Source organism: Chelmon rostratus, chromosome 14 (genome assembly GCF_017976325.1).
Source record: "Chelmon rostratus isolate fCheRos1 chromosome 14, fCheRos1.pri, whole genome shotgun sequence".
Lineage (NCBI taxonomy): Eukaryota > Metazoa > Chordata > Actinopteri > Chaetodontiformes > Chaetodontidae > Chelmon > Chelmon rostratus.
Genome location: NC_055671.1, coordinates 20,345,793 through 20,364,649, shown reverse-complemented (window position 1 = coordinate 20,364,649; position 18,857 = coordinate 20,345,793). Strand labels below are relative to the sequence as shown.

Here is an 18,857-nt window from a genome sequence, read left to right as displayed (position 1 = left end):
TACCTTCATCACATTTGCATCAGTGGGAATAGTTATTACTCCAAAATGGCTAGCAGGTCAGTTAATACAGGAACTAAAGCAAGACAGCTAAGTCTGTGGCTTTTATGATTTCTGGTGTGTTCAGATCAGCCATGTTGGTGAACACTCAAGGCCCTTATTCATGAAAACCAGTTCAGAGACTTCGAGACAATTTACATAGACATAGAGAGAATTTTTAAATGCATGACTCAACATTTATTTACAAAAATTTACATTAAACGAGTATTGAGTCATTTCACTCTTGTCACATTCATTGTATTCCTTGTAAATATGATGAAAATCTTTTCTCTGACCGCTTTGATTTGCACTCCATATATAACAGTGTTCATGGCAGGAGGGACCACGTGGACCAAGATGGATGCCAGCTTTCTTTTGTCTGATAAGTGAGGGAAACGATGGAAGATGATGAGGATGCTGCCTGACACAAGCAGGATGATGTACACAGCCAGGTGGGTGGCGCAGGTCTGCAGCGCTTTGCTGTTCAGAGCCTTGTTTTTACTGCTTAAACACACCATGGCGATCCTCATGTAGGTGAGCATTACGCTGCACAGGGACACGAACAGCATCCCCATTGCAGTGATCAATCCGTAGATGTGGTTGATAATAAGGTTTTCACAGGACAGCTTGAATAAGGAGGGGTTGTCGCAGAACGGGTTGAAGACAACCCGCCTGCAGCGGGACAGGCGCACGCTGAGGCCTACAGCGATGGCAACCAAGACAAAGGTCACTGCCCAGGCCGACACCGACAGCTTCACCACCATCCTCTTAGTCATGATGGTGGCATATCGCAGAGGGTTGCAGATGGCCACATATCGATCAACAGCCATGATCATGAGCACAGTGTGTGAGGTGCCTCCGTAAAGGTGAGAACAAAAGGCCTGAATGACACAGTCGATGTAAAGGATGGACCGGTTAGTGCCCGGAACAAAAACGTCACTCAGCAAACGAGGAATGACAGTTGTGGCCCCCAAAACATCATTAATGCTCATGTTGCAGAAGAGCAGATACATGGGCTGGTGGAGGCTCTTCTCGGTGAAGATCAGGACTACGAGGCCAATGTTGGACACCATGATGAAGATGTAGATGAGGAGGAAGAGGATGAAGACAGGAATGGAGGACTCTGGGCTGACCTTTAAGCCCTCCAGCTGTAGAACATCAATATTGACTGTTTCATTCTCCATACTGCAGAGAGAGGACCATGGACCGTGACTTCAATTACCACTGTTATCAAACCCAAATTTTGCCACTGTAAGACCCTGCAGTGTTTGCTCTGACGTCTAACCAACATCTTAGAGGTAATTCTACATTTTTGCTCGAAAAGCAGAAGTTTAAGAGTTTTATTTGCAAGTTTATTCACATTTGGTCTTGAAATGTGAATTCATACATGTGCCCATGTTCCTATGTCTAATATCACTGTAATAATATCAGATTTAAAATTCTTTACTCCAGGATTTAGACAAAATGCTCCCTCTGCCCTTACAGCATCAGCTTGCATTGTTTTAGACACTTGTCACTTGTTGAATGTAGGCTAATCTGCTGCTGAGTCACTCGTGACCACAATGTGCAAGTAAAAAATGTGAAAAATGAATGTATGTCTTAGAACAAAAACAAAGCCACACCAGCTGTGTTAAAAGCACTGGTACATAAAAGCCTTTTTATTTTATTGGTATTGGCATTTTTTGCACTATTCTGACCTCAGAGCAAAGTTTCACTGCATGCGACCCTTTACAAATAAAAAAAAAACGACTTACATTGTAAATTGCATTGTATATATATTGTTTGTTTTATATTTTTGCACTGTTAACAGCTTGGAAACACATGCTCAATATCATTGACAAGACTGAGCAAACTTAAAAAAAATATCAAAACAATGATGCTGTTGGTAAAAATACTCTACAATTCATCTTTAGTCAGAAAAATACAGAAAAACAAATCACCACTTTATGGAAATCTAATACTTGAAAGTTGTTTTTGCAGGAATGCATTTACCAGATTCATGTTTCATTTTAGTGTATGCAACAGCACATTAATCCTGTCTTTAAAGAGCAGAATGTGAATCTTTGTTGTTTTTTCTTTTTTTCTGTCAGATTAAAGTTCACTTTCAGAGTTACCTTCACTGCTCTCACTTCTCTTTCTCAACACAACATATCCGATACAATCAGTGAACAGTGGAAATCAAGATTTGCTGGACTGTCTGAAAGTGTGAAGCAGGCTTACCTTTGACATGATGCTCCTCCAACAAGACTAGAGGTCGACTAGCAGACACTTTTATAAGATACCTGAGTGACTCCTGGTACTCCAGTTGGGGTTGTTCGTGGTCATCTTGGTGCCCTATAGGCTCTCACATCTCTGAGGGCCTTTACCTCTGCATGCCAATTAACTTGATGTTTTTGTTTCATTAGACTTCTCTTGGCTTCCGTCTGCTGTCATCTTATCTTAGATTTGATCATATTAGAAGTAGCACATCGCAACACAAGTGTCATTACTCCTTTCTGACTGACATGTAGCAAATGTACTGCATCCATCTGTGCACCATGAGGTGAAATCATTTTGGTGCATTTTATCTTGAGGCACAGTGCTCATGACCAGAAAGCAATTGTGCTCATGACCAACAAAAACCTGGTCTGAAGTCAAAGGCGTAATGTTTTCCTGCTATTTAAAGGGTGAAAACAATTTGCTTCTCCATTTAAATAGCATTTTAAAGGGAACAGGGGATACCACTCCTATTATGCACCATTTCACTAGCGGAAGTAAAGCAGGACACACACTAAATGCTCTGGCGCCATGCACTTTAGACCATGCACTGTAGATTGTTTAAATAGGGCAGTTGATGTTTATCTGACGGGGTGGGTTTTTTGATTAATTGCATGTTTTGTTTTTTGGAGTGGCCTATTGTGTTGTGGTTTTATTGCTTGTTTTGTTTTATCCGACCAACTCTGAGGGCCTCACAGGCAGACGGTAGTTAGCAGCATTAGCGTCAGGTGTGGGGACAGTGCTTGAAACGTTTTTAGCAGCAGCAGAGGAGCAGCAGGCAGAGACGCCACACGGAGAGACGCCACGAAGTGGGGAGCTGATGACTCGGCAAGTTGAGAGGACCGCTGCTGCCGCCGCCGCCACACAAGGTTAACAGGACGCTACCTCAGGAGCCAGGAGAGAACAGTCACAGTCGATGACAGGAGTGGAGCCAAGGAGGTGTACAGGCGGAGCGAGGAAGCAGGCGTCCAGGAGGCATCCGATATAGATGCCAGAGCCACCTCAGCTGGCTCCTCTCGCCGTGGAGGAGCAGCGGCTCTAGTCTGAGCTCCTCCCAAGTGACAGAGCTCCTCACCCTATCTCTAAGGGAGCGCCCTGCCACCCTGCAGAGGAAACCCATTTCAGCCACTTGTATTCGGGATCTCGTTCTTTCGGTCATGACCATACGTGAGGGTGGGAATGTAGATTGACTGGCAAATCGAGAGCTTTGCTTTTCGGCTCAGCTCCTTCTTCACCACGACGGACCGGTACAATGGCTTCATTACTGCAGCCGCTGCAGCGACCCACCTGTTAATCTCACGCTCCATCCTTCCCTCACTCGTGAAGAAGACCCCAAGATACTTGAACTCCTCCACTTGAGGCAGGAGCTCTCTTCCAACCCAGAGGGGACAAGCCACCCTTTTGTCGAGAACCATGGCCTCAGACTTGGAGGTGCTGATTCTCATCCCAGCCGCTTCGCACTCGGCTGTAAACCGCCCAAACACATGCTGGAGGTCCTGGTCGAAGGAGCCAACAGGACAACTTCATCCGCAAAAAGCAGAGATGAGATCCTGTGGTCCCCAAACCAGACTCCCTCCGGCCCTTGGCTGCGTCTCGAAATTCTGTCCATAAAAATAATGAACAGAACCACTGACAAAGGGCAGCCCTGCCGGAGTCCAACATGCACTGGGAACAGGTCTGACTTACTGCCGGCAATGCGAACCAAGCTCCTGCTCTGGTCATACAGAGATCAAACAGCCCATAGTAGAGGGCCCCAGACTCCATACCCCTGAAGCATCTCCCACAGAATGCCACGAGGGACATGGTCGAATGCCTTCTCCAAGTCCACAAAACATACGTGGACTGGTTGGGCAAAGTCCCACGAACCCTAGAGGGTGTAGAGCTGGTCCAGTGTTCCACGACCAGGGTGATCCTCCTGAATCCAAGGTTCGACTATCGGCCGAATTCTCCTCTGCAGTACCTTGGAATAGACCAAGTGGGCCTCCAGGGTGTGGGCCCCAGTAACACCAGTCCGGGCAACATAGTCTTCCTCATTTTTATTTCTGTCATCTGGGGGGCTGGAACTGCTGTTAGTCTGACCCGTCACCTCGGACCTGTTTGCCTTGGGAGACCCTACAAGGGGCAATAAGCCCTGGACAACAAACTTCTTAGGATCATTCAAGTACTCAACCCCTCCACCACAATAAGGTGGCGGTTCAAGGAGGGGAAGATTTTGAAGATTATTATTCCTCATGAATTAATGTAAAAGCAGGCTTTTACTGTTGTAGTTGGTTGACTAAGACTCAAATACCTTCATCTGACAGGCTGACAGGTCAGTTAATACAGGAATTAAAGCTAGACAGCTAAGTCTGTGGTTTTTATGATTTCTGGTGTTTTCAGATCAGCCATGTTGGTGAACACTCAAGGCCCTTATTCATGAAAACCAGTTCAGAGACGTCGAGACAATTTACATAGACATAGAGAGAATTTTTTAATGAATGACTGAACATTTATTTACAATAATTTACATTAAACGAGTATTGAGTCATTTCACTCTTGTCACATTCATTGTATTCCTTGTAAATATGATGAAAATCTTTTGTCTGACCGCTTTGATTTGCACTCCATATATAACAGTGTTCATGGCAGGAGGGACCACGTGAAACAAGATGGATGCCAGCTTCCTGTGATCTGATAAGCGAGAAAAACGATGGAGGATGATGATGATGGCGCCTGACACAAGCAGGATGATGTACACAACCAGGTGGGTGGCGCAGGTCTGCAGCGCTTTGCTGTTCAGAGCCTTGTTTTTACTGCTTAAACACACCATGGCAATCCTCATGTAGGTGAGCATTACACTGCACAGGGACACGAACAGTGTCCCCATCGCAGTGATCAATCCGTAGATGTGGTTGATGATAAGGTTTTCACAAGACAGCTTGAATAAGGAGGGGTTGTCGCAGAACGGGTTGAAGACAACCCGCCTGCAGCGGGACAGGCGCACGCTGAGGCCTACAGTGATGGCAATCAAGACAAAGGTCACTGCCCAGGCCGACACCGACAGCTTCACCACCATCCTCTTAGTCATGATGGTGGTATATCGCAGAGGGTTGCAGATGGCCACATATCGATCAACAGCCATGATCATGAGCACAGTGTGTGAGGTGGCTCCGTGAAGGTGAGAACAAAAGGCCTGAATGACACAGTCGATGTAATGGATGGACCGGTTAGTGCCCGGAACAAAAATGTCACTCAGCAAACGAGGAATGACAGTTGTGGCCCCCAAAACATCATTAATGCTCATGTTGCAGAAGAGCAGATACATGGGCTGGTGGAGGCTCTTCTCGGTGAAGATCAGGACTACGAGGCCGATGTTGGACACCATGATGAAGATGTAGATGAGGAGGAAGAGGATGAAGACAGGAATTGAGGACTCTGGGCTGACCTTTAATCCCTCCAGCTGTAGAACATCGATATTGACTGTTTCATTCTCCATACTGCAGAGAGAGGATCATGGACAGAGAATTCAATCAACACTGTCATCAAACCCAAATTTCGGCATTGTAAGACCCAACAGTGGATTATATTAGATTGATATTACTGTACAATACTTAGCTCGCGGCTAGCTTCAACATGAAGCCAGGATTGTGTTAACAAAATACTAACACAGCTGTGTAGGTTTTCATGGGCAGAACTGAACCACTCAGTGTGTTGTGAGGGGCGTGATATGGCTACCTCTGGGATTTTCGCAAAAAAGGAATGGACAAACACACCATAATTCTGTCCCCAAGTACATAGAAGACAATATCAAGTTTGCGGCCTTAAATAATATACTGGCACTTTGAATGTTCTACGTTCATGGACCATCGACTACCTCACTGACCATCCACAATATGTGCAAATGCGTAGCTGTGAGTCAGAGGTGGTAGTCTGCAGCACCCCAGGGCACCATCCTGTCACCTTTCCTCATCACCCTCTACACCTCAGACTTCACCTACAGCACGGACAGTTGCCATCTTCAGAAGTTCTCTGATGACCCCGCCATCGTGGGCTGTGTGTCAGAGGGGAATGAGCTGGAGTACCGGTCGGTCAATATGGACTTTGTGGACTGGTGTGAGCACAACCACCTGTGCTTGAACACCAGTAAGATGAAGGAGATGGTGGTTGACTTCAGAAGGACACTACCAAACTCACCAGAGAACATCCAGGGGGAGGACACTGAGACAGTGGACAGTTTCAAGTACCTGGGTGTTCACCTTAACAATAAAATGAACTGGTCCCACAACACGGACGCCCTGTACAAGAGGGGCCAGAGTCGCCTCCACCTCCTGGGAGACTGAGGTCCTTCGGAGTGTGCAGACCCCTGCTCAGGACTTTTTATGACTCTGTGGTAGCCTCTGCTATCCTCTACGCTGTCGTCTGCTGGGCACCCGGCAGCACAGAGCGGGACAGGAAGAGACTGAACTGGTCAGGGCCAGCTCTGTCCTGGGCTGCCCACTGGACTCTGTGGAGGAGGTGGGTGAGAGTAGGCTGTTGGCCAAGCTCACAGCCATCATGGACAACAGCTCTCATCCACTGCAATGGACTGTAGAGGAGCTGAGCAGCTCCTTCAGTGGCCGACTGAGACACCCTCAGTGCAGGAAGGAGTGCTACCGCAGGTCATTCATTCCCACCGCTGTCAGACTGTACAACTCCAATGTATAGTTATCATGTGCAATAGCCTCTGTTCCTGTGTGATTACAAACATCTAAATCCACTATTGCTGGGTAAAAAACACTTTCTATTTTTTTCTTAAACTTACTGTACATAGGATACCATATATATATATATATATATATATATATATATATATATTCATTCTTTTTGTGGTTTACACAGTTGTAATTTATTGTTCTTCTTATTTGCACCTTTATTGTTCTTATTGTTCTTATTTGTGACCCCACCCCCCGTGTGTTCTGAAGAGCTTCTGTAAGAGTAAATTTCTCCATTGTTAGATTAGTAAAGTCTGGTCTATCTATTGATTCGTGTGGTATTCATGAGGACCCCTGTCTGCTCAGGGCCTTTGAAATCATCCGAACTTTCTCCTCTTTTATGGTTCGCCTGTACACAGTGGGGCTGTGGTTGCCCCATGAAAAACCATCTTTTATTTATTAAAACTATACATGTTTTTTTCTGGCAGCTGGAAACACCATACAAAGATGTTTTGTTGAAGAAAAAAACATTTGCTCTGAAATCTAGCCAACATGTTGGAGGTAATTCTACATTTTTGCTGTAAAAGCAGAAGTTTAAGAGTTGAATTTGCATGTTTTTCCATATTTGGTCTTGAAATGTGAATTCCTACATGTGCCCATCTTCCCATGTCTAATATCACTGTAATAAAATCAGATTTAAAATCCGTAACTTCAGGATTTAGACAAAATGCTCCCTCTGCCCTTACAGCACAAGTTTACATCAATTTAGACACTTGTCACTTGTTGAATGGAGGCTAATTTGCTGCTGAGTCACTCGTAACCACAATGTGCAAGTAAAAAATGTGAAAAATCTGTATGACTTCATAAAAAAAAGTCACACTGGCTGTGTTCTAAGCACTATTAAATAAAAGCCTTTTTGTTTTATGAGTATTAGTATTTTCTGCAGTATTCTGACCTCAGAGCAAAGTTTCACTGCATGTGACCCTTCACAAAAAAAAAAAAAAAACATACATCGTAAATTGCATTATATATGTTGTTTGTTTTATATTTTGCATAATTGAACATCTTGGAAACACATGCTCAGTATCACTGACAAGACTGAACAAACTTATATTATTAATTCAATGATGCTGTTGGTAGAAATACTCTACAATTCATCTTAAATGTAGTCAGAAAAAAGAGGAAAACAAATCATCACTTTATGGAAATCTAATACTTGAAAGTTGTTTTTGCAGTGATGCATTTGCGAGATTCATGTTTCATTTTAGTGCATGCAACAGCACATTAATCCTGTCTTTAAAGAGCACAATGTGAATCTTTTATACAAAGTATTACAACATCTAAGAGTAGTTTTCTTAATTATTGACTGTATCATACAACCTTTGACAAATTGTTTAAATTTTGAGTTTTTTCTTTTTTCTGTCAGATTAAAGTTCAGTTTCAGATTTACATTCACTTCTCTGTTTTCTTTTTCAACACAACATATTCGATACAATCAGTGAACAGTGGAAATCAGCATTGCTAAACTGTATGAAAGTGTGAAGCAGGTTTACCTTTGAAGCTCCTCCAGCAAGACTAGAGGTCGACTAGCAGACACTTTTATAAAATGCCTGACCCACTCTTGGTACTCTAGTTGGGGTTGTTTGTGGTCATCTTGGTGCCTTATAGGCCCTCACATCTCTGAGGGCCTTTACCTCTGCGTGCCAATTAACTTGATGTTTTTGTTTCATTAGACTTCTCTTGGCTTCCGTCTGCTGTCATCTTATCTTAGATTTGATCATATTAGAAGTTGCACATCGCAGCACAAGTGTCATTGCTATTTTCTGACTGACATGTAGCAAATGTACTGCATCCGTCTGTGCACCATGAGGTGAAATTATTTTGGTGCATTTTGTCTTGAGGCACAGTGCTCATGACCAGAAAGCAATTGTGCTCATGACCAACAAAAACCTGGTCTGACGTCAAAGGCGCAATGTTTTCCTGCTATTTAAAGGGTGAAAACAATTTGTTTCTCCATTTAAGCTGCATTATAAAGGGAATAGGGGATACCACCCATATTATGCACCATTTCACTAGCGGAAGTAAAGCAGGACACACACTAAATGCTCTGGCGCCATGCACTTTAGACCATGCACTGTAGATTGTTTAAATAGGGCAGTTGATGTTTATCTGACGGGGTGGGTTTTTTGATTAATTGCATGTTTTGTTTTTTGTAGTGGCCTATTGTGTTGTGGTTTTATTGCTTGTTTTGTTTTAACCGACCGACTCTGAGGGCCTCACAGGCAGACGGTAGTTAGCAGCATTAGCGTCAGGTGTGGGGACAGTGCTTGAAACGTTTTTAGCAGCAGCAGAGGAGCAGCAGGCAGAGACGCCACACGGAGAGACGCCACGAAGTGGGGAGCTGATGACTCGGCAAGTTGAGAGGACCGCTGCTGCCGCCGCCGCCACATGAGGTTAACAGGACGCTACCTCAGGAGCCAGGAGAGAACAGTCACAGTCGATGACAGGAGTGGAGCCAAGGAGGTGTACAGGCGGAGCGAGGAAGCAGCATCACTGCTTGGAGAAGAGCGGAAGTGACGTGGGGAAGTGGACGGGTGTGTCAGCGATACACCCCTCTTCGCGCTAACTACCCTTTACATTTATTTTAACAACCTGTTTTTATCTTGCATCGTATTGGCCTACCTTTTTCATCTGACTTTTTTAGTTTAATTTTAGTTGGAGTGTCTCTGAGGTGACTCCCCTCTTGTTATTGACTTTTTAAAGGAATCTTGTCTGCAGCCTTTGGGGCCACGGGGGAGATGGAACAGAGACGTGAGGTGGACAGTATCACCAAAAGAGACTTGGGGCTGGGGTTCTTAAATTTATTTTTTAAATCAATTGTTAATTAAGAAGATTTACCTTGAGTTTGTGTTTTTTCACCCTGCTCACCCCTGATCAAACGAACCTGTGTAGATTTTAATGGAGTCCTCTGCTCTTTGTAACCTAGGTGGTGACCCACCTGTTAATCTCAAGCTCCATCCTTCCCTCACTCGTGAAGAAGACCCCAAGATACTTGAACTCCTCCACTTGAGGCAGGAGCTCTCTTCCAACCCAGAGGGGACAAGCCACCCTTTTGTCGAGAACCATGGCCTCAGACTTGGAGGTGCTGATTCTCATCCCAGCCGCTTCGCACTCGGCTGTAAACCGCCCAAACACATGCTGGAGGTCCTGGTCGAAGGAGCCAACAGGACAACTTCATCCGCAAAAAGCAGAGATGAGATCCTGTGGTCCCCAAACCAGACTCCCTCCGGCCCTTGGCTGCGTCTCGAAATTCTGTCCATTAAAATAATGAACAGAACCACTGACAAAGGGCAGCCCTGCCGGAGTCCAACATGCACTGGGAACAGGTCTGACTTACTGCCGGCAATGCGAACCAAGCTCCTGCTCTGGTCATACAGAGATCAAACAGCCCATAGAGGGCCCCAGACTCCATACCCCTGAAGCATCTCCCACAGAATGCCACGAGGGACATGGTCGAATGCCTTCTCCAAGTCCACATACGTGGACTGGTTGGGCAAAGTCCCACGAACCCTAGAGCACCCTGCGGAGGGTGTAGAGCTGGTCCAGTGTTCCACGACCAGGGTGATCCTCCTGAATCCAAGGTTCGACTATCGGCCGAATTCTCCTCTGCAGTACCTTGGAATAGACCAAGTGGGCCTCCAGGGTGTGGGCCCCAGTAACACCAGTCCGGGCAACATAGTCTTCCTCATTTTTATTTCTGTCATCTGGGGCTCTGGAACTGCTTTTAGTCTGACCCGTCACCTCGGACCTGTTTGCCTTGGGAGACCCTACAAGGGGCAATAAGCCCTGGACAACAAACTTCTTAGGATCATTCAAGTACCAACCCCTCCACCACAATAAGGTGGCGGTTCAAGGAGGGGAAGATTTTGAAGATTATTATTCCTCATGAATTAATGTAAAAGCAGGCTTTTACTGTTGTAGTTGGTTGACTAAGACTCAAATACCTTCATCTGACAGGCTGACAGGTCAGTTAATACAGGAATTAAAGCTAGACAGCTAAGTCTGTGGTTTTTATGATTTCTGGTGTTTTCAGATCAGCCATGTTGGTGAACACTCAAGGCCCTTATTCATGAAAACCAGTTCAGAGACGTCGAGACAATTTACATAGACATAGAGAGAATTTTTTTAATGAATGACTGAACATTTATTTACAATAATTTACATTAAACGAGTATTGAGTCATTTCACTCTTGTCACATTCATTGTATTCCTTGTAAATATGATGAAAATCTTTTCTCTGACCGCTTTGATTTGCACTCCATATATAACAGTGTTCATGGCAGGAGGGACCACGTGAAACAAGATGGATGCCAGCTTCCTGTGATCTGATAAGCGAGGAAAACGATGGAGGATGATGATGATGGCGCCTGACACAAGCAGGATGATGTACACAACCAGGTGGGTGGCGCAGGTCTGCAGCGCTTTGCTGTTCAGAGCCTTGTTTTTACTGCTTAAACACACCATGGCAATCCTCATGTAGGTGAGCATTACACTGCACAGGGACATGAACAACGTCCCCATCGCAGTGATCAATCCGTAGATGTGGTTGATGATAAGGTTTTCACAGGACAGCTTGAATAAGGAGGGGTTGTCGCAGAACGGGTTGAAGACAACCCGCCTGCAGCGGGACAGGCGCACGCTGAGGCCTACAGCGATGGCAACCAAGACAAAGGTCACTGCCCAGGCCGACACCGACAGCTTCACCACCATCCTCTTAGTCATGATGGTGGCATATCGCAGAGGGTTGCAGATGGCCAAATATCGATCAACAGCCATGATCATGAGCACAGTGTGTGAGGTGGCTCCGTGAAGGTGAGAACAAAAGGCCTGAATGACACAGTCGATGTAATGGATGGACCGGTTAGTGCCCGGAACAAAAATGTCACTCAGCAAACGAGGAATGACAGTTGTGGCCCCCAAAACATCATTAATGCTCATGTTGCAGAAGAGCAGATACATGGGCTGGTGGAGGCTCTTCTCGGTGAAGATCAGGACTACGAGGCCGATGTTGGACACCATGATGAAGATGTAGATGAGGAGGAAGAGGATGAAGACAGGAATTGAGGACTCTGGGCTGACCTTTAATCCCTCCAGCTGTAGAACATCGATATTGACTGTTTCATTCTCCATACTGCAGAGAGAGGATCATGGACAGAGAATTCAATCAACACTGTCATCAAACCCAAATTTCGGCATTGTAAGACCCAACAGTGGATTATATTAGATTGATATTACTGTACAATACTTAGCTCGCGGCTAGCTTCAACATGAAGCCAGGATTGTGTTAACAAAATACTAACACAGCTGTGTAGGTTTTCATGGGCAGAACTGAACCACTCAGTGTGTTGTGAGGGGCGTGATATGGCTACCTCTGGGATTTTCGCAAAAAAGGAATGGACAAACACACCATAATTCTGTCCCCAAGTACATAGAAGACAATATCAAGTTTGCGGCCTTAAATAATATACTGGCACTTTGAATGTTCTGTGTTCATGGACCATCGACTACCTCACTGACCATCCACAATATGCGCAAATGCGTAGCTGTGAGTCAGAGGTGGTAGTCTGCAGCAGGGCAGCACCCCAGGGCACCATCCTGTCACCTTTCCTCATCACCCTCTACACCTCAGACTTCACCTACAACACGGACAGTTGCCATCTTCAGAAGTTCTCTGATGACTCCGCCATCGTGGGCTGTGTGTCAGAGGGGAATGAGCTGGAGTACCGGTCGGTCAATATGGACTTTGTGGACTGGTGTGAGCACAACCACCTGTGCTTGAACACCAGTAAGATGACGGAGATGGTGGTTGACTTCAGAAGGACACTACCAAACTCACCAGAGAACATCCAGGGGGAGGACACTGAGACAGTGGACAGTTTCAAGTACCTGGGTGTTCACCTTAACAATAAAATGAACTGGTCCCACAACACGGACGCCCTGTACAAGAGGGGCCAGAGTCGCCTCCACCTCCTGGGAGACTGAGGTCCTTCGGAGTGTGCAGACCCCTGCTCAGGACTTTTTATGACTCTGTGGTAGCCTCTGCTATCCTCTACGCTGTCGTCTGCTGGGCACCCGGCAGCACAGAGCGGGACAGGAAGAGACTGAACTGGTCAGGGCCAGCTCTGTCCTGGGCTGCCCACTGGACTTTGTGGAGGAGGTGGGTGAGAGTAGGCTGTTGGCCAAGCTCACAGCCATCATGGACAACAGCTCTCATCCACTGCAATGGACTGTAGAGGAGCTGAGCAGCTCCTTCAGTGGCCGACTGAGACACCCTCAGTGCAGGAAGGAGTGCTACCGCAGGTCATTCATTCCCACCGCTGTCAGACTGTACAACTCCAATGTATAGTTATCATGTGCAATAGCCTCTGTTCCTGTGTGATTACAAACATCTAAATCCACTATTGCTGGGTAAAAAACACTTTCTATTTTTTTCTTAAACTTACTGTACATAGGATACCATATATATATATATACATAAATTATTTTTGTGGTTTACACAGCTGTAATTTATTGTTCTTCTTATTTGCACCTTTATTGTTCTTATTGTTCCTATTAGCGACCCCACCCCCCGTGTTTTCTGAAGAGCTTCTGTAAGAGTAAATTTCTCCATTGTTAGATTAATAAAGTCTGGTCTATGTATTGATTCGTGTGGTATTCATGAGGACCCCTGTCTGCTCAGGGCCTTTGAAATCATCCGAACTTTCTCCTCTTTTATGGTTCGCCTGTACACAGTGGGGCTGTGGTTGCCCCATGAAAAACCATCTTTTATTCATTAAAACTATACATGTTTTTTTCTGGCAGCTGGAAACACCATACAAAGATGTCTTGTTGAAGAAAAAAACATTTGCTCTGAAATCTAGCCAACATGTTGGAGGTAATCCTACATTTTTGCTGTAAAAGCAGAAGTTTAAGAGTTGAATTTGCATGTTTTTTCATATTTGGTCTTGAAATGTGAATTCATACATGTGCCCATCTTCCCATGTCTAATATCACTGTAATAAAATCAGATTTAAAATTTGTAACTTCAGGATTTGGACAAAATGCTCCCTCTGCCCTTACAGCATCAGTTTACATCGTTTTAGACACTTATCACTTGTTGAATGGAGGCTAATCTGCTGCTGAGTCATGCGTTACCAATATGTGCAAGTAAAAAAATGTGAAAAATCTTCATCCTCATTCCTGAGGATGAAGACAGGAATGGAGGACTCTGGGCTGACCTTTAATCCCTCCAGCTGTAGAACATTGATATTGACTGTTTCATTCTCCATACTGCAGAGAGAGGATCATGGACAGAGAATTCAATAACACTGTCATCAAACCCAAATTTCAGCACTGTAAGACCCTACAGTGGATTATATCGGTCCAAAGGGTGTATTCAAGTGAAATCAAGCCACTATAGTGATATTACTGTACAATACTTAGCTCGCGGCTAGCTTCAACATGAAGCCAGGATTGTGTTAACAAAATACTAACACAGCTGTGTAGGTTTTCATAGACATGGACCACTCAGTGTGTTGTGAGGGGTGTGATATGGCTACCTGTGGGATTTTCACAAAAATGGAATGGACAAACACATCATATGTCTGTCCCCAACTATATAGAAGACGATATCAAGTCCGGGGCCTGAAATAATATACTGGCACTTTTGTTATGTTCATGGACCATCGACTACCTCACTGACCGTCCACAATATGTGCAAATGTGCAGCTGTGAGTCAGAGGTGGTATTGTGCCGCACAGGAGCACCCCAGGGCACCATCCCGTCACCTTTCCTCATCACCCTCTACACCTCGGACTTCACCTACAACACGGACAGTTGCCATCTTCAGAAGTTCTCTGATGACCAACGTGGGCTGTGTGTCAGAGGGGAATGAGCTGGAGCACTGGTCGGTCATTATGGACTTTGTGGACCGATGTGAGCACAACCACCTGTGCTTGAACACCAGTAAGACGAAGGAAATGGTGGTTGACTTCAGAAGGAGGACACTACCAAACTCACCAGAGAACATCCAGGGGGAGGACACTGAGACAGTGGACAGTTTCAAGTACCTGGGTGTTCACCTTAACAATAAAATGAACTGGTCCCACAACACTGACGCCCTGTACAGGAGGTAATTCTTCATTTTTGCTGTAAAAGCAGTAGTTTAAGAGTTGAATTTGCATGTTTTTTTTTTCATATTTTGTCTTGAAATGTGAATTCATACATGTGCCCATGTTCCCATGTCTAATATCACTGTAGTAAAATGAGATTTAAAATTCGTAACTTCAGGATTTAGACAAAATGCTCCCTCTGCCCTTACAGCATCAGTTTACATAGTTTTAGACACTTATCACTTGTTGAATGGAGGCTAATCTGATACTGAGTCACTCGTAACCACAATGTGCAAGTAAAAAATGTGAAAAATCTGTACGACTTAATAAAAAAGTCACACTGGCTGTGTTCTAAAGACTATTACATAAAAGCCTTTTTATTTTATGAGTATTAGTATTTTCTGCAGTATTCTGACCTCAGACAAAGTTTCACTGCATGTGACCCTTTACAAAGAAAAAAAATTACCTACATTGTAAATTGCATTGTATCTGTTGTTTGTTTTATATTCTGCAAAATTTAACAGCTTGGAAACACATGCTCAGTATCACTGACAAGACTGAACAAACTTTTATTATCAATTCAATTATGCTGTTGGTAAAAATACTCTACAATTAAGCTTTAATGTAGTCAGAGAAATACAGGAAAAGAAATCACCACTTTATGGAAATCTAATACTTGAAAGTTGTTTTTACAGCATTTACCAGATTCATGTTTCATTTTAGTGTATGCAACAGCACATTAATCCTGTCTTTAAAGAGTAGAATGTGAATCTTATCTATATATATGTTGTTTAAAATTTGAGTTGTTTTTTCTTTTTTCTCTCAGATCAAAGCTCAGTTTCAGATTTACATTCACTGCTCTATTTTCTTTCTGAACACAACATATCCGATACAATCAGTGAACAGTGGAAATCAGCAATGCTGAACTGTATGAAAGTGTGAAGCAGGTTTACCTTTGACATGAAGCTCCTCCAGCAAGACTAGAGGTCGACTAGCAGACACTTTTATAAGATACCTGAGTGACTCTTGGTACTCCAGTTGGGGTTGTTTCTGGTCATCTTGGTGCCCTATAGGCCCTCACATCTCTGAGGGCCTTTACCTCTACATGCCAATTATCTTGATGTTTTTGTTTCATCAGACTTCTTGTGGCTTACATCAAGGCCCTTATTCATGAAAACCAGTTGAGACAATTTACATAGACATAGAGAGATTTGTTTAATTCACACCTGAACATTTATTAACAATAATTTACATTAAACGAGTATTGAGTCATTTCACTCTTGTCACATTCATTGTATTCCTTGTAAACATGATGAAAATCTTTTGTCTGACCGCTTTGATTTGCACTCCGTAGATCACAGCGTTCATGGCAGGAGGGACCACGTGGAACAAGATGGATGCCAGCTTCCTGTGATCTGATAAGTGAGGGAAACGATGGAGGATGATGATGATGGCGCCTGACACAAACAGGATGATGTACACAGCCAGGTGGGTGGCGCAGGTCTGCAGCGCCCGGCTGTTCAGAGCCTTTTTTTTACTGAGCACACACGCTGCGGCAATTCTCAGGTAGGTGAGAGCTACGCTGCCGATGGAGGAGCCCAGCAGGACCACCGTGTAGCTGAGGCCGTAGATGTTATTAATGAGGACGCTTTCACAGGACAGCTTGAACAGGGAGGCATTGTCGCAGAAGGGGTTGAATATAATCCACCTGCAGCGCGACAGGCGGACGCTGAGGCCCACGAGGATCAGCACCATCAATAAAGAGACCATCCAAGCCAACACCGACAGCGTCACCACCATCCTGTTGGTCATGATGGTGGCATAATGCAGGGGGTTGCAGATGGCCACATATCGATCAAAAGCCATGATAATGAGCACAGTGTGAGAGGCGCTGGCATGAATGTGTGCACAAAAAGCCTGAATGACACAGTCGATGTAATGAATGTAACGGTCTGTGCTCGGAACAAAAACGTCACTCAGCAAACGGGGAATGATGGCTGTGGCCCCAAAAGCATCGTTAATACTCATGTTGCAGAAAAGCAGATACATGGGCTGGTGCAGGCTCTTCTCTGTGAAGATCAGGACTACGAGGCCGATGTTGGACACCATGATGAAGATGTAGATGAGGAGGAGGAGGATGAAAGCAGGAATGGAGGATTGGGGGGTGACCTTTAATCCCTCCAGAAGCAGAATATCTGTCTGGTTCTCCATAGTGCACAGGGTTAAGCCTACACCTAGTGAGGATGAGAGAGAGAGCAAATATATAAATGGAATTTAATATCAGTTATATCAAAAATAATAGTGTTTTTTTATTATAACAGATGAATGTTGTTTTCTACAGAACCAGTGGAACAACTGGTTTCTCAAATAGGCAGCTGTTCAAAAAATAGAAATAGAAATGGAAACTGTTTTCAATATATTAAAAATGTTTTTCCATAGTCTGAAGATATGAGATCATAGAAACAATACACAACAATGTGCTTTTAACTTGGTCAAATGATGTGATAACTGAATGATTCAAACTGGACGTACTGTATGTCATTTACTATGAGAATACTACCCTTCAAAGTAAGTCTACTGTGGCAGCCAAATAATAATTACAAATAATAAAATCATTAAATCAAACTGATATTCTTTCTGCATTTGTGCGAACATGATGTATCAGCTAAACCATATCAAAAATGGCCGTATTCAAACAGGAAGACCTTTTGCATTAACAATCATAGAGTGAGAGAGATTAAGATGAGCGTTCATGTAGCAGAGCTACAATGTGAGAATAACAGTGTGTGGACACAACTTTCAATTTATCAATAACATACTGAAATGGTTAGTGGTGAACGTTGAACAGGCTGCTGCTAAAACACATCATCAGAAAGGTGTTCACTGCTTCACTTTAATATAACTTAGAATTACTTTAATACACATATTTTTGAAGTAGGAGATGTGACTAAAAGCTACATGTCAAAACAAAAAGAAAGCACAGCACAGTGCATTGTAACAATGACACATCAGTCATCTTTATTTGTGCAGCCCTCTTTAAAACCTGACTGATAAAGTCTTTAAGACAAGGCTGCAAATAAAAATCAACCATTTATAAAATTTCATATAAAGTCTAATCAATTAGGAAGCTTTTATGTAACAAAAGATACTAATTGGTAATTAGAAAAGTACAAAAGTAATTAGGAGGTTATTGAGCAAACACTCTTAGTTAATGGCCTAGTAGTTATAGAATATGGTCATGCAGAAAAAGGCATTTATAATTGCTTTATAATGACTAATCAAGCGCTAATAAGAAAATAATGGTGAATATGTGCACTTTGATATCAAATTCTACTCAGCAAGGTAATAGGATCAATTCTGAAACATTGGAGCCAGTATAAGGAGGCTAAAACAAGTATGGTGTGGTCACCTCTCGCCCAGGAACAGATTATAATTGAAGTGCAGTAATCTAAATGAGAGGATACAATTATATTAAATTGTCTCTGTCTTTAGAATATGACATACAGAATAATTTTTTGAACATTTCTAAAATTACAAAAACATGATTGCCATTATTCAGTAAAGACACAACATCATTTCTAGACTGTGTGCAAGTGTGTGTGTGTTATGCTTACCTATGCTGACATGAACCCCCTCCTCTCAGACCTGAGGTGAGACACTCTTTATAAGCTGAATATTTGGTCCCTCCGGACTTTGTTGCGTGAACTTTGAACATTTTGTCACCAGGCAACTGCTGTCAAGCTTG

The 18,857-nt window shown here is 43.7% G+C and overlaps 4 protein-coding genes across 4 annotated transcripts; all 4 read right to left on the bottom strand.

Annotated features, from left to right (window-relative positions):
• Positions 1-227: 227 nt before the first annotated feature.
• LOC121616792 (olfactory receptor 5B17-like) lies at positions 228-1,220 on the bottom strand. The gene is made up of 2 exons (XM_041951601.1): positions 323-1,220; positions 228-244 (listed from the first exon to the last, which is right to left on the bottom strand). The coding sequence occupies exons 1-2, from the start codon at positions 1,218-1,220 to the stop codon at positions 228-230; spliced, it is 915 nt and encodes a 304-aa protein (XP_041807535.1).
• Positions 1,221-4,159: 2,939 nt separating this feature from the next.
• Positions 4,160-5,767, bottom strand: LOC121617643 (olfactory receptor 5B17-like). The gene is made up of 2 exons (XM_041952843.1): positions 4,826-5,767; positions 4,160-4,393 (listed from the first exon to the last, which is right to left on the bottom strand). The coding sequence occupies exons 1-2, from the start codon at positions 5,765-5,767 to the stop codon at positions 4,160-4,162; spliced, it is 1,176 nt and encodes a 391-aa protein (XP_041808777.1).
• Positions 5,768-10,532: 4,765 nt separating this feature from the next.
• LOC121617642 (olfactory receptor 5B17-like) lies at positions 10,533-12,152 on the bottom strand. The gene is made up of 2 exons (XM_041952842.1): positions 11,211-12,152; positions 10,533-10,778 (listed from the first exon to the last, which is right to left on the bottom strand). The coding sequence occupies exons 1-2, from the start codon at positions 12,150-12,152 to the stop codon at positions 10,533-10,535; spliced, it is 1,188 nt and encodes a 395-aa protein (XP_041808776.1).
• Positions 12,153-16,381: 4,229 nt separating this feature from the next.
• LOC121617641 (putative olfactory receptor 52P1) lies at positions 16,382-17,323 on the bottom strand. Its single transcript, XM_041952841.1, has one exon. The coding sequence runs from the start codon at positions 17,321-17,323 to the stop codon at positions 16,382-16,384; it is 942 nt and encodes a 313-aa protein (XP_041808775.1).
• Between the last annotated feature and the right edge of the window lie 1,534 nt (positions 17,324-18,857).

Bases quoted from the DNA above. Each gene is read 5' to 3' on its own strand.
- LOC121616792 (XM_041951601.1), bottom strand. From the start codon at position 1,220: ATGGAGAATGAAACAGTCAATATTGATGTTCTACAGCTGGAGGGCTTA.
- LOC121617643 (XM_041952843.1), bottom strand. From the start codon at position 5,767: ATGGAGAATGAAACAGTCAATATCGATGTTCTACAGCTGGAGGGATTA. The intron at 4,394-4,825 runs GTGAAATGACTC...GGGTCTCCCAAG, and splicing joins ATACAATGAATGTGACAAGA to GCAAACAGGTCCGAGGTGAC.
- LOC121617642 (XM_041952842.1), bottom strand. From the start codon at position 12,152: ATGGAGAATGAAACAGTCAATATCGATGTTCTACAGCTGGAGGGATTA. The intron at 10,779-11,210 runs GTGAAATGACTC...GGGTCTCCCAAG, and splicing joins ATACAATGAATGTGACAAGA to GCAAACAGGTCCGAGGTGAC.
- LOC121617641 (XM_041952841.1), bottom strand. From the start codon at position 17,323: ATGGAGAACCAGACAGATATTCTGCTTCTGGAGGGATTAAAGGTCACC.